This window comes from Diceros bicornis, chromosome 7, assembly GCF_020826845.1.
Source record: "Diceros bicornis minor isolate mBicDic1 chromosome 7, mDicBic1.mat.cur, whole genome shotgun sequence".
NCBI classification, from domain to species: Eukaryota; Metazoa; Chordata; class Mammalia; order Perissodactyla; family Rhinocerotidae; genus Diceros; species Diceros bicornis.
Window position 1 is genome coordinate 43,274,886 of NC_080746.1, and position 14,548 is coordinate 43,289,433.

The 14,548-nt window shown below is 37.3% G+C and overlaps 1 protein-coding gene across 1 annotated transcript; it reads left to right on the forward strand.

Moving 5' to 3' along the window:
• Nucleotides 1-427: 427 nt before the first annotated feature.
• On the forward strand, nucleotides 428-8,284 carry LOC131408994 (tripartite motif-containing protein 77-like). Its single transcript, XM_058546213.1, has 6 exons — nucleotides 428-829; nucleotides 1,531-1,626; nucleotides 4,783-5,013; nucleotides 5,500-5,522; nucleotides 6,373-6,470; nucleotides 7,791-8,284. Exons 1-6 carry the CDS (start codon nucleotides 428-430, stop codon nucleotides 8,282-8,284), a joined length of 1,344 nt encoding a protein of 447 aa, XP_058402196.1.
• Nucleotides 8,285-14,548: the final 6,264 nt, after the last annotated feature.

Genomic DNA, 14,548 nt, shown 5'->3' on the forward strand with positions numbered 1-14,548 from the left:
AAACCTCATTGGCCAAATAGGGTCAAAGGGCCATATAACCAATGGCAAAGGGATAAGAATGATGGCTTTAGGTGAGATATGACCCACACTCTGTGGCTGGGCATTGGATCTGAACTACTGATCCCTAGGTCCATTTAGAAGAGAGGGCATAAATGAACACATTGGAATTGTACTAGGGAGCTGAAACCCTGATGGGAAGGCTATATTTGACAAATCAATATGCTGGCGTATGAGGACTCTCTGTTCCTCAGCATCCTCTGTCTGTGATAAGCAATGCATAGTCTGTCCTGCTATACACACTAGTGTTCTTGTACAAACAGGAATGATTCTCATGCTCCTTAGTGTTATAATGGTTTTGAAAGTGCACTTCTTTGAAGGCCCTTGACAAAATAATTTTCTCTTTCTTTTCTTTTCTCTCCTTAGCAACATGGCTTCCAACATCTTCCAGAATGAGTTGACCTGCTCCGTGTGCATGAATTATTTCATAGACCCAGTCACCATAGGCTGTGGGCACAGCTTTTGTATGCCTTGTCTCTGTGTCTGCTGGGAGCAAGCCCCACGTCCTCCTCGCTGCCCTGTGTGCAGGGAAACATCACATCAAACGACCTTTAAAACCAACATTGTCTTGAAGACACGGGTCTTCCTTGCCAGACGGGCAAGACCCTACCAATTCCCACGCTCTGCAGAACAGATGTGTGAGATACACCTGAAAACAAAGAACTTTTTCTGTGAGGTTATCAAGGATGCACTCTGTTTTCTCTGCTGTAAGGCTGAGGAGCACGTGGCTCACAGACATTGTTCCACTGACTGGATCGCTGAGGAATACCGGGTAAGCGATGGCTGTGAGAGAAGTTTGAATCTGTGGGATCTGCTATCCGAGAGATTATGAAAAAGAAAATGAATATAAACATTATTCCTGTGTGTGACATATAAAGCAGATATTGACTAGTGTTATGAGCCAAGCACTACAATAAACTTTTGAAGAAAGAACGTTCTCAATCTTAGAGCACTTACATATTTACGGTTTAAAATCTTACAACGCGAGTTGATGGTCATGACGATGTTGATCATGGTTGAAATTGTGATAATTCAGTGTAAAACCAAGGTCGACAAAACTGTTAATTCCAGTGATGATTATTGCCCACTATAACCATGATTACAAAAACACTAATCTAATGGAGTCTATTTATAAACACTGTCTTTTAGCTAAAAAATAGGATAGTAGGAGATAAGAAGTAGCATCACAATAACTAAAATCCGACACAAGGTTCACTTAACAAAAATTGCTTAGGTGACAAAGCTTGAGGGCCAATTTGCTCCATGGTTAAACGTCCATTACCACTATAGGTTTATTCTACAGTGAAAAAAAATCTCCCATATTTGACAATTGAGCTTAACAATGAAAATGCATTGGCTCTTTGCCCTCTTTAGTGATCATTTATCTTACATTCTCTGCCCCTCTACATCTGTTAGGATCTGATATTTTTCATATCAGCTTCTCTGATGCTCATATTTATGGTTCTTTTGCAGCAAAAGCTCCTGAATCAAATGAGGTCTGTGTGGGAAAAGATACAAGAAAATGAGAGAAATCTCAACAGAGAAACCAGCAAAATCAGTACATGGGAGGTAAGTAAGGGATTCTGTTTCCTTCAGCACCAGCTTGGGACACATAGTGATTGTACAATAGGAACTTGAGCTAAAATCATAATGTCTATGGTCTTCTGCGAGTGACTAACCGATAGCAAAAAGAGGTCCATCTAATCATGTACAGAGAAGTCTGTCCCTTTGTTAGGATATAGACTGTAATCATAATATCCAGATAAAAGGCTTTATTTGCTGAAGAACACTACAACACACCAAAATGAGGAGAAAAATCACTGTCATCATGGGATATAATAATTAGTGGATGAGATAAACACAGGGTTTCTCAGAAGTAAAAAAAAAAATCTTTGAATGTTGAGGAAGATTTTCACTGATTATTTTGATGGTAAAGGATGATTTGAAATTGGACATTCATGGGGATATCCAGTAGGTAAATAAGTGAGAACTGAAGACTAGAAACTAGAGGAATCATGGGGAAGTTGGGATTTTACAAAACTCATATTGGCTAACTCACGTATAAGGGGCAGTGGGGAGAGATACAGCTGGAAGTGTAGCACGGGTCAGTTCAAAATGTGACTTAAACCCACGGCTGAGGAATGTGAATCTATCCTTTGTTGATTCAAAAATATGAATTGAACACCAATAGTAGGAGAGGTGAAATAAGAGTACATCTATATGCTCATCAGAGAAGTAAAGATTTCCTGATGGAAATATATAAACAAACAATATTAAAGATACTTCTCACCATTAATAAAGGAATCAAAATGGGGCTGTGTGAATGACAAGGAGCTATAACAAAATTCTCTTGATTATTTAAAAGTGGTATCCTTAAAGATATAACTTAACATTTTTTCTTTGAAATATCCAGTGCCTACTGTGTCTTACTAATTTTCTTCTAAGCCAATATAGAAGTAGACAAAAGGAACAGATTTTCTTGCATTCAAGGAGCTTGTGAGGTAGTGTCAGGAGACAATTAACAAGTCAAAATATAAAATTTATAGTATGATCCCTTGTGCTAGTTGCTTTTGAGAAACATACAACAGGAAAGGTAAATAGAGAAAGTAGCTTTGACACAACTAAATTTTAAGTATGGTAATCAGAAAAGACTTACTATGGAAAATCACATTCGGGCAGATACCTGCCTGAGGTCAGAAATTGAGGCACATGGCTGTTTGGGGAAATAGCTTTTCAGGAAGAGATAACTTAATACATCTCAAACTAAACTTATTGTTTTTCCATACCACACTTGCCTTTTGTTCTCCATTGTGAAGCTCCTGATATGAAGCAGAATGAGTGAGAGTAGAGAAATGTGCAGTCATACCTAAAAGTTCAGTGTGACATTTATGAGAAGTAGCCTTGAGTGAAGCATGTTAAGTGCTGGACCTGCATGTAAGATGAACCACAGCTTTGTTTGGGCACTGACATTTCCTATGACTGGTGTGATGAAGAGAAGGATCTGAGTGGAGCACAGAGTAAGGGGACAGATAATTCAGTGTCATTTTACTGAAGGTTCATCTAATATATGCTAAGTAGTTGAACTGTATTGAATACAAATGGAAGCCTCTGAAGGAGTTGAAGCAAAGAAGAAATATGATCACAATACTTTTTTGGAAAGTTCATTCAGATTGTAGTTTAGAGAGAATATTGAGTGGAAGACTTCAAAATGAAAGTCAAGAAAGCAAGTAGGAGATAAGTAAGGACTCTTTAAAGGAAAGATTAGGAGTGGGTTGATCACAGATAATGGGAAGTGAAAGGACTCAAGAGATATTATTTATGGTAGAAAATGTCAGAAAATGTGATTTGTTTGATGTGGAATATTAAAAGAGTAAAATAAAAAAATGAAATGGGTTCCACTTTGAAATTGGAGCATCACTAAGGTTAGAAACAGAGGAGGTATAGCTGGTTTCGGTTAAGATAAATTTAGTTTGAGAAACGCCGCACTTTAAGTTCCTGTGAGATATCCTAGCAGAAATACACAGTAGGAAATTGGATGAATGCGGTTGGACTTTTGTGGACGATTTGGCCTGGACAGGGGCATTTCACAGTTGTCAGCATATTCTAGGCATTATAATAGACGGATACCGCATGAGAGTTTTTAGAAAGAAAAGAATCAAGTTTTCACATGGAAAGATAACTTGAGGAGTCCCTGTATTAATGGGTCCACTTGGGAGACAGGAGCTGGTGAATGTAAATTGATGGAGGGAAAACTAAGAGAGAGGGATTTGTTTGAAGCCCGTGGTATGTGAGTTTTATAGAAAGGAGAGTTGGTGAAATATGAAGAACTTCTTAGTAACATGCATAAAAAAAATATGTGGCTTTAGCAAAGGAGGTTCTTGGTGAAATGAAGAGTGTGGTTTCATTAAAATGTTGGGAATGGAAGAGAGATTTCATTGATTTGAAGAAAGAAAGATTGAGAGTTTCATAGGTGAGTACAGTGAATGTACACCTGGGATCAAGAAATCTGCTTTGTTGGAGGTAAAACCGACAGCACAAAAGCCAAATAAAGACATTGGATCAATAGTGGATATTTTATTTTGTTTTCAAAACAATGTGATAAAATAATCCATGTTTAAAAGTTGAGAGGAAAGAAGTGAAAGAGGAAATGAGAAAAGAGTGTGCAGCAGGGAATTACTACTGGGAGGTGGCTGTCTATTCACCAACTTCTCTAAGGATAGTGCAGAAGTCAGCTAAGGCATGGAGTGCATAGTCTTGGACAGGAAGCGTCAAGCCACACTCACACACACCAGGTCTGGTTTGCGTGCAGTTTACTGCCTTGGAAGTAAAAATTTTAGAAATGTCTTATCTTCTTCCACGAAATGATATTTCCTATTATCTCCTGAAAACAAAGAGTCAGTCTGTAGGTAAAGTATCTGAGGATAAAAGAGACCAAACAGATTGAGTAGTACTATATAAGACAATCATTAAATCACAAGTACCCGTTTTTAAGAAAATGTGGATATTTGAGGAAGTAGTAATTTAAGTCAAGATTTTGGCTTCTGGTACAATCAAATAAACAAACAAATGAGTAGGAAGAAACAAAAAAAAAAAGAAAGGAGTCCCTGAATTTCTGTTTTCAATGAATGTACCAAATTGCTAAATGTCAGAAGACAAATGGTAGATAAAAAGACACGGACAAAATCAGCCTGAAAATATGATCTAATTAATCCATTGTCACTTCAGGGTTATGTGACTCTACGGAGGAAGATGATCCATGCTGAATATCAGAAGATGTGTCAATTGCTCTACAAGGAGGAGAAACGTCATTTGGAGAGAATAGAAAAGGAAAGCAAAGAGATTTTGCAACAACTCAAGCAAAGTGAAGACAGCATGGACCTAAAGGGGAAACTCCTAAGAGGAATGTATAAGGAGCTCAAGGAAATGTGCCGTAAACCAGACATGGAGCTGCTCCAGGTAAGGACTGAGTGAGAGTCGAGGTGCTGCTTAGATAATGCCCATGTTCTCTTTATCTTCCGTCACGTGTTTGGAATGAGGCTTTCTGATGCTGTGATAAGGGTTTGACATGTCTGGGTAATGCTAACGACCAAGGGTCATTCTTGCCATACACAAGAACAACAAAGGTTTGTGAAAAAGTAGGTAAAAAAAAGTCCTAGAGAATAATTTCTTCTACAATTCTCCAAATACACATTCAACTACTGAACTACTGCAACAGAGAAGCTTGTCTGAAGATATATGGATATGTATCTGGACCTGGCAACAACTTGGGAATTTGGGAGAAATGTGGCAATCTACGATTCGTTTTCCCTTTCTGTTTCCACGTACATGATATGATTTGCTAAAACTTGGGTTATTGCACCCTTGGGTATAAGACATTAAGTCTCCACTATGCATCTTGTGATGTATACTAAGTCTTTATCTTGTCTGTTTTTCTCTTTACAGCATTTTGAAAACACATTGAAAAGGTAAGTTTGCCCCTATATTAAAGGTTTGAGAATTGTAACAGTGATCAGACTGTTGATGCTGAAATGGGAGCGTAATTTAGTATGATAATATAACCTCTTTCATAATACATTTTTTTCCTTTCTCGAAAGGTTTTGCTGTTTTGTTTAAGACGAAGTTGGGTAGACATACTATTTACAGGGTTCTGGGCAAAAGTTGCATGAAGACAGCTACCATTCCTGATTTTAATTTTTAGAAATGTGAAAACACATTAAAGATATGCCCCAAAGTCATGACAAGATTATGGGGGATTAAGTATTTCAGAGAAGTTTACAGTGGGAGCAGGGAGAGAACAGGCATAGGGAGGATCATCAAGGGTTCGGGGCTTCCATGTGTAGCACATGGCAGCCTCCAGCTTCAAATGGAAAGTCTGTTTGATGCACTAAGTGAAGCTGGGTCCTCGGAAGCAGAATCCCTGCCCAAGCTGAGCTCCTCACCCTCTAGCTGTGGTTAGATAGACGCTGAGCATTTCACTGGTGAGTGGTGTGGATTAAAAATCAAAGTGCCCTTCCTGACTGTTCTCAATTTGGGGCCATTGTGCATAGCTCTCTGATTGGCTGAGAGGAACCAGGTACAGTCATGATTGCTTTGAATTGTGTGCTAGGATTGAAGTGTTAGGAGGTGGGATTGGATTTAGTTTAATTCATAAAATTAATCAACATTTGCTTCATTTCCTAGTTCGTGGAGTTACATTCATAACCCCTGGTCCTAATTATGAGGATTTTAAAGAAGTGTCTTCCTTAGGAAGTAGATATAATCATTGTGATGAAATCTTTGATCTCAGCAAGAATAACTAAGTGTCCTTCTTTGCAGGAGTGAGTCGGTGCAGCTGCACGTGCCCCAACCTGTGGACCCACAGCTCAGTTCATGGCCCATCACTGGGCTGATAGGCAGGCTCACCCGATTCCAAGGTAACAGGCAGCCTTTTGGTGATACAGCTGCACGTTCCCTTCTGTTAGTAATCTTTCCGCAGTGCTCAATCTATGGTTTCTTTTCTGGGAACTTTTATTACCAATTCTGCCTTTATAGAAAAGTAATATATGTGGGAAAAAACTAACTGATATCTGGAGAAAAGCCAAATTTGATAGATTGTAATTAGCTGTCTGGAAGTAAACAGTAAGACAAGATATGTGATAGCCTGCAGCATGCTGACGCATAGTGTTACCCGCTCACGTGAAACATGTAAATCTGCATGTACAGTCCATGTTTTAGGTAAGTGTGGTTATGGTTGGTAGTGAGATACTTAGTGAGATACTTAACTTTTGTTTTTAAAACTTTTTGAAATAAACGCACTACATCTTTTCTTTTTTATTTCTTTGTTTTTGTGAGGAAGTTCAGCCCTGAGCTAACATTCATGCCAATCCTCCTCTTTTTGCTAGGAAGACTGGCCCTGAGCTAACATCCGTGCCCGTCTTCCTCCACTTTATGTGGGATGCCGCCACAGCATGGGCTGACAAGCGGTGGATCGGTGCATGCCCGGGATAGGAACCCAGGCCGCCAGCAGTGGAGCCGAGCGCACCTAACCACTACGCCATGGGGCCGGCCCCTAAATGCACTTTATAAAGAGCATAGTTTATTCACATTAATATAAAAATTCTTGGTATAATCAACGTATTAAAAACATAAAATGCATGCTTATACACAACATCCACAAAGTAAGCTGATATTATATTTCAGTAGATTTATCTTTCTACTTCTCAAAAGATATGCTGGCAGAAAATTCTCACAAAGAAACCACTTCTTAAAACAATATGATTTTTTCTTTCACTTTATTTTAGTTTTGCATGCTTTAGTGAAAAATCCTTAAATGTGAGGCAAAGTGATCACTCTTTAGGAGTAATAATAATGTTTATTATTATTCTCTTATTAGTTAGTATTATTGTATATTTTCTGAGGAGATGGGCAGGCTACTTTTGTAACTGATTGTGAATTATTAATGATCTCCTAATTTCAAATGTTTCAGAGACAATAACAGAGAGAGCTTAGCAATCTCTCTCTTCTTTATATATTTCCAGAAAATTCATTAATTTCTCTCATTATGTCTAGTTAAAGACTTTCCTGTTATGAAGACAGACCTACAGACCTTGGGCTACGGTAGATTTCTAGATCTCTTTCACTGTCCTGGCCCATTTCCAGTGATAAGCTAGCAAACCTGGACGCTAGGTAAAGCCCATGTCTATCAGGAGTTTATAACACCATTTGTTAAGGTGTCTGTTTCCGTCTTCCTGCAGTGTATGTTTCCTTGGATAATGAAGAAGTCACTGGTCACATCCCCCTGTTTGAAGATCTGAGACGTCTTCTGTTTGGTGCTAATCATCCTGAGGTTACCAATAATCCAACAAGATCTAAATATTTTCTTGCCTGGGGAGCCCAGTCATTCACTTCTGGCCAACATTATTGGGAGGTGTATGTGGGGGACTGTTGCAACTGGGTCATTGGATTTTGTAATGATTCTTGGACAATGAGGAATGACATGGTCCTTGACTCAGAGGGAATCTTTCTACTTTTTTGTGTCAAAGACGACAATGGGTGCAGTCTCTTTACCTCTTCCCCACTGTTACCTCAGTATGTAGAAAGGCCTCTAGGCTATGTGGGGGTGTTCCTGGACTACGAATGTGGTACGGTGAGCTTTGTTAACGTGGCCGATAGTTCCCTCATTTGTAGTTTCCTCTCGTGCTCCTTCTCTTCTCCTCTCAAACCTTTTCTTTGCTCTGGACTCCCATAATGAGGGACAGGGCAGAAACCTGGCCACATTTGTCAGGAATGCCAACACTCACGATAGCTAAGTTAGTGCCTACTTGATTTTGTTTAACTTCTTTCTTTATAAAACATATTGACTATTTTTAAAAGGGCTGGTAATGTTAAGTGTATGAATTTGTTTTCTTTAAATAAAAATAATATCAGAATACTATGCAATCTGTTAAATTAAGTTTCTGCATCAAGTCTCAGTTTTAAAATCTCTTCTTTATGGAACTATTTTTAAAGCTTCTGGACTAAGTGAGGTTTCCTTGTTGTATGTACTCAGAACACCTTGTTCTTTTCTTTGTAAAACTGACAACGTAATATTGGCCTCCCTTCTAGTCTACCTATTATAAGAGAAGGTTATGTCTGCCCTACATGCTAGTATATTCCAAGTAGGTAGCAAAACTTAAGATATGATTGACATTCAATAAAAGTTTGAGTAAATCAATAGATGTACAAGATAACAAATAAAAACATACCATACCACTGTTAAAAGCCTACTAATGTAACCAAAATCAAATTAGAATACTGTGGAATATTATTTAATAAAAATGTGAATTAAGCTGTCTTTATAATTCATAGGCTCAACAAATTAGAGACACAGAAGATTGATGGATCCATATTTTTTTTTTTTTTTTTGTGAGGAGGATCAGCCCTGAGCTAACATCCGTGCTAATCCTCCTCTTTTTGCTGAGGAAGACCGGCTCTGAGCTAACATCTATTGCCAATCCTCCTCCTTTTTGTCTCCCCAAAGCCCCAGTAGATAGTTGTATGTCATAATTGCACATCTTTCTAGTTGCTGTATGTGGGACATGGCCGCAGAAGTGGTGCGTCGATGCGCGCCCAGGATCCGAATCCAGGCCGCCAGGATCCGAACCCAGGCCGCCAGTAGCGGAGCTTGAGCACTTAACCACTTAACCGCTAAGCCACGGGGCCGGCCTGATGGATCTGTATTTTAACAGAATGATATTGATAGAGATAATAAGACTGCATATCTGGGAGATTTCAGTAATTTTAATGAAGATACCTATAGTCACAGTTATCTTGAATTTATACTTACCAGATCATACAGGAAAAGTTTTGCTATGGAAAACAAAGAACATTCAAGAGACAAATCACATTTAAAACGGTCCTAAAGTTAAACAAATCTTAAAGTTTCAAAGTAATGGTACATTAAACTATTTTAACTATATCTTTATTATATTTATTTTTTATTAAGAATCCTATACATAATGCTGAATGTTCCTGTATTTAATTCCCTTACTGTAAGATGTGGCAAACAAAAAATGCAACAAGAGTTTCAGATCTGTGGTTCAGGGTTTATTTCAAACAGTCTGGTAATGTCTCCTTTGGTACGAAGATTCCTAGGAACAGAGTCTGAGAATGACTGAGTCCACCCATGTGTGGTAAATCTCATCCAGGAGTCTACTGACAGATGAGATGCATGATGGATTATTTGATGACTGTAGCAATATGAACATACAATTGTATAGCACTATATATTTTAATAGCATCATAATCTTTTAATAATCCTTATATTTTATTTAATTTTATTATATATTAGAACAAAAATATTAAGATGAACAAATAAATCAGTGAGGGAGAACAGCAAACAGTTATTGTGGAGAGATAAACAAAGCCAGCTAAGCTGAAGTAAAGTTTAAATAATTTGTGTTTCATTCTCTTCCATTGTAAGAATAATCAATATCTGAGAACATGTTCTTGAACATGAATTACTTTAAGACAGTATCCTTATAAGAAGAATTAATATAATTCTTAACATTCAAGAATAATTTAAGAAAATGTTTATGAGAATACATCATAGAAAGTGACTAGCATTTAGGGAAAGAATCCTAGATGTAGGCAGTGGATGGCAAGAATTTAAATAAATTACCTCTTTCAGTCCTCACAACAATTATAAGTAGAATAGAAATAAAAACAATAATTTCTATTTTTCAGATGAGTGTAATGAGGCAAAAGAGTTAAGAAATCAACTCAATTCACTATTATGAAGAATTATATGGCAACAAATTTGACAACCTATAAGAAATAGGTAAATTATCATTACAATTTTAATAGAATATTAAATATAAACATGTAACATATCAAGACTGAATTATGAAGAAATACAAAATCTGAACACTAGATTACAGATTACTTAAGTAATCTTTACTAGATTACAAGTAAAGAGATTGAATCAATAATCCAAAACCTGTCAACAAACAAATGTCCAGGACCAAATGGCTTCACTGGTGAATTCTACCAAACATTTAAAGAGGAATTATTACCAATCCTCTTCAAACTCTTCCAAAAAATAGAAAGGAGGGAACTCTTCCAAACTCATTTTACGAGGCAAGCATCACCCTGATATCAAAACCAGACAAGAATGCCAGAAGAAAAAAAAAAATTACAGGTCAATATCCCTGATGAACATAGATGCAAACATCTTTAACAAACCAAATTCAGCAATACATTAAAAGAATCATGCACCATGATAGGGTGGGATTTTTTTCAGAGATGCAAAGATGGTTTAACACGGGCAAATCAATTAACGGGATACACCACATTAACGTAATAAAAGATAAAAAACATATGATCATCTCAATAGATGCAGAAAAGCATTTGAGAAAATTCAACACCCATTTTGATAAAAACTCTCAAAAAAATGGGTATAGAGGGAACGTACCTCAACATGATGAAGGTCGTATATGACAAGCCCACAGCTAGCATCATATTCAATGGTGAAGAGCTGAAAGCTTTTCCTGTAAGATCAGGAAAAAGACAAGGATGCCCACTCTCCCCACTTTTATTCAACATATTATTGGAAGTCCTAGCCAGAGCAATTAGGCAAGAAAAAGAAATAAAGGGCATGCAAATACAGGAAGAAGTAAAGCTGTGACTATTTACAGATTACATGATATTATATCTAGAAAATCCTAAATACTCCACCAAAAAAACTGTTAGAATAAACAAATTCAGGGAAGTTGCAGGATACAAAGTCAATACATAAAAATCTGTTTCATTTGCATACAGTAATAAGAAACTATCAGAAAGAGAATCTAAGAAAGAAATCCCATTTACAATTGCATCAAAATGAATAAAATACATCAGAATATATTTAACAAAGAATATAAAAGACTTGTACACTGAAAACTGTAAGATATTGATGAAAGAGATTGAAGATGACACAAATAAATAAAAATATTCCATGCTCATGGATTGGAAGAATATTGTTAAAATGTCCATACTACCCAAAGCAATCTACAGATTCAATGCAATCTCTATCAAAATTCCAACGGCTTTTGTCACAGAAATAAAACAAACAATCCTAAAATTTTGATGGAACTACAAATTGAATTGCCAAAGCAATCTTGAGAACAAATAACAAAGCCGGAGGCATCAAGCTCCCTGATTTCAAAATATATTACAACCCATAGTAATCAAAACAGTATGCTATTGGCATAAAAACAGACACCTAGGGCCGGCCCCGTGGCTTAGCAGTTAAGTGTGCGCGCTCCACTACTGGCGGCCCGGGTTCCGATCCAGAACGCGCACTAACGCACCGCTTTTCCGGCCATGCTGAGGCCACGTCCCACATACAGCAACTAGAAAGATGTGCAACTATGACATACAACTATCTACTGGGGCTTTGGGAAAAAAAAAGGAGGAGGATTGGCAATAGGTGTTAGCTCAGAGTCAGCCATCCTCAGCAAAAAGAGGAGGATTAGCATGGATGTTAGCTCAGGGCTGATCTTCCTCACACACACAAAAAACAAAAAACAACAAAAAAAGAACAAAACAAACAAACAAAAAAAAAAAACAGACACCTAGATCAATGAAACAGAATAGAGAGCCCAGAAATAAATCCACATACATATGGTCAATTAATTTATGACATAGGTGCCAAGAATATACAAAATGGAAAGGAGAATATCTTCAATAAATAGTGTTAGAAAACCTGGGCAGTCACATGCAAAATAATGAAACTGGATCACTATCTTACACCATATACAAAAATTAATTCAAAGTGGATTAAAGACTTGCATGTAAGACCTGTAACCACAAAACTTGAAGAAAACATAAGTGGTAAGCTCCTTGTCATGGGACTTGGCCAAGGAAACCATCAACAAAATGAAAAGGCAACCTAATTGAATGGGAGAAAGCATTTGCAATTCATGTATCTGATAAGGGGTTAATATCCAAAATATATAAAAAACTCATACAACTCAATAGCAAAAAAAAAAAAATTGGATTAAAAAATGGACAAATGATCTGAATAGACATTTTTCCAAACAAGACATACAGATGGCCAATAAGTACGTGAAAAGATGCTCAACATCACTAATCATCAGGGTTACACAAATCAAAGCCACAATGAGATAAGACCTCACACTTGTCCGAATGGTTATCATCAAAAGATAAGAAATAACAAATGTTGCTGAGAATGTGGAGAAAAGAGAACGCTTGTACACTTTTGGTGGGAATGTAAATTAGTACAGTCACTATGGAAAACAGTATGACGGTTCCCCAAAATATTAAAAATTGAACTACCATATGATCCGTCACTCCCAATCCTGGGTATATCCAAAGGAACTAAAGTCAGTATCTCAAAGAGATATCTGCACCCCCATGTTCATTGCAGCATTATTCACAGAAGACCAGACATGCAAACAACCTAAGTGTCCACTGACAGGTAAATGGATAAAGAGATGTGGTGTATATGTATTCAATGGGTTATTATCGAGCCACAAAGAAGAAAGAAATCCTGCCATTTGCGACAACATGGATGGACCTTGAGGGCATTATGCTAAGTGAAATAAGCTAGACATAGAAAGACAATTATCATATAGTATAATTTATATGTGGAATCTAAAAAAAGTAAAACTCATAGAAATGAAGACTAGAATGGTGGCTTCCAGGATGGGGGAAATGGGAAGTCATTGGTTAAAGGCTACAAACTTTCAGTTATAAGATGAATAAATTCTGAGGATCTGAGGTACAGCATGGTGATTATAGTTAATAATATGTATAATGTACTTGAAATTTGCAAAGAGAGTTAATCTTAGGTGCTCTCACCACACACACATACATAAAAGGTAACTGTGAGGTGATGGACATGTTAATTAACTTGACGGTAGTCATCATTTCACAATGCGTACATATAGTAGATCATCACATTGTAAACTTTATATATAATTTTGTCAATTATACCTCAAGAAAACTAGAAAAAAAGGAAAAAACAAAAAAGGAAAAAAGAATATACAGTGTAATGAAAGTTAATGAATTTCAGCTATACGCTACTGATTGGACAAATCTCAGAAACACAATGTTGAGATAAAAAAAGGAAATCAAAGAAGAATACACAGAGTATGCTATTTCTATAAATTTCAAAACCTGCAAAGCTGTACAATATATAACTGAGGATTAGAAACACAGACGGTAAATGATAAAGGTAAACAAGTAGGTGATACAGACCAAACTGCCTGAACAGTTGTTGCTCTTAGCAGGAGAATGGGAAAGGCAAGGGGCACACACTGGGTTTGAGGGTCAAAGACGGTATTTATTTTTCAATGTGTATAGAAGACAGGTGTTTGTCAACTTGTTTTTATTTCTAATTTACACATATTCCATACCTATTTTTGTATCTATTAAATATTTAATAAAAATCAGCAACACTGTAAATCAATATAACCACAATAAACCAAATGAAGCAATGCTGTAGCTCAGGTGCCCTGGTGTTCCCAGTTTGCTCCTGGGCCCTGCAGATGCTGGGAACTAGATGTTGGTCTCCTGGCTGAGCAGAGCAGACCATGAGGGTTGTTGTGAGTGGGGGCCGGGTTTGGATGCTCTGGGCAGATGCTTTCTCCAAGTTCACCCAGAGGAGGAAGAGTGGGCAGAAGGTGGAGAGCCCTGGAGTCCCAGAGCCTGGAGACAGGGCGATGCTGCTGGTGCCAATGCAACTTCTGCTGGGAGCCAAGCAGCCTCATGGTCTGTAAGAGTTCTAGTTCCTCTACAGCCTCACCAACACTTAGTATTGTCAACTTTTATTACTTAAACCATTCCACTTTTTAGTGTGTAGTGGTATCTCATTGTAGTTTTAATTTGCATATGTATTGCTAATGACTCATGGTGTTGAGCATCTTTTCATGGATGCTAGACTGAATGTTTGTGTCCCTCTAAAATTCATATGTTGAAAACTATTCTCCAGTGGGATGGTATTTGGAGGTCGGGCATTTGGGGTGATTCG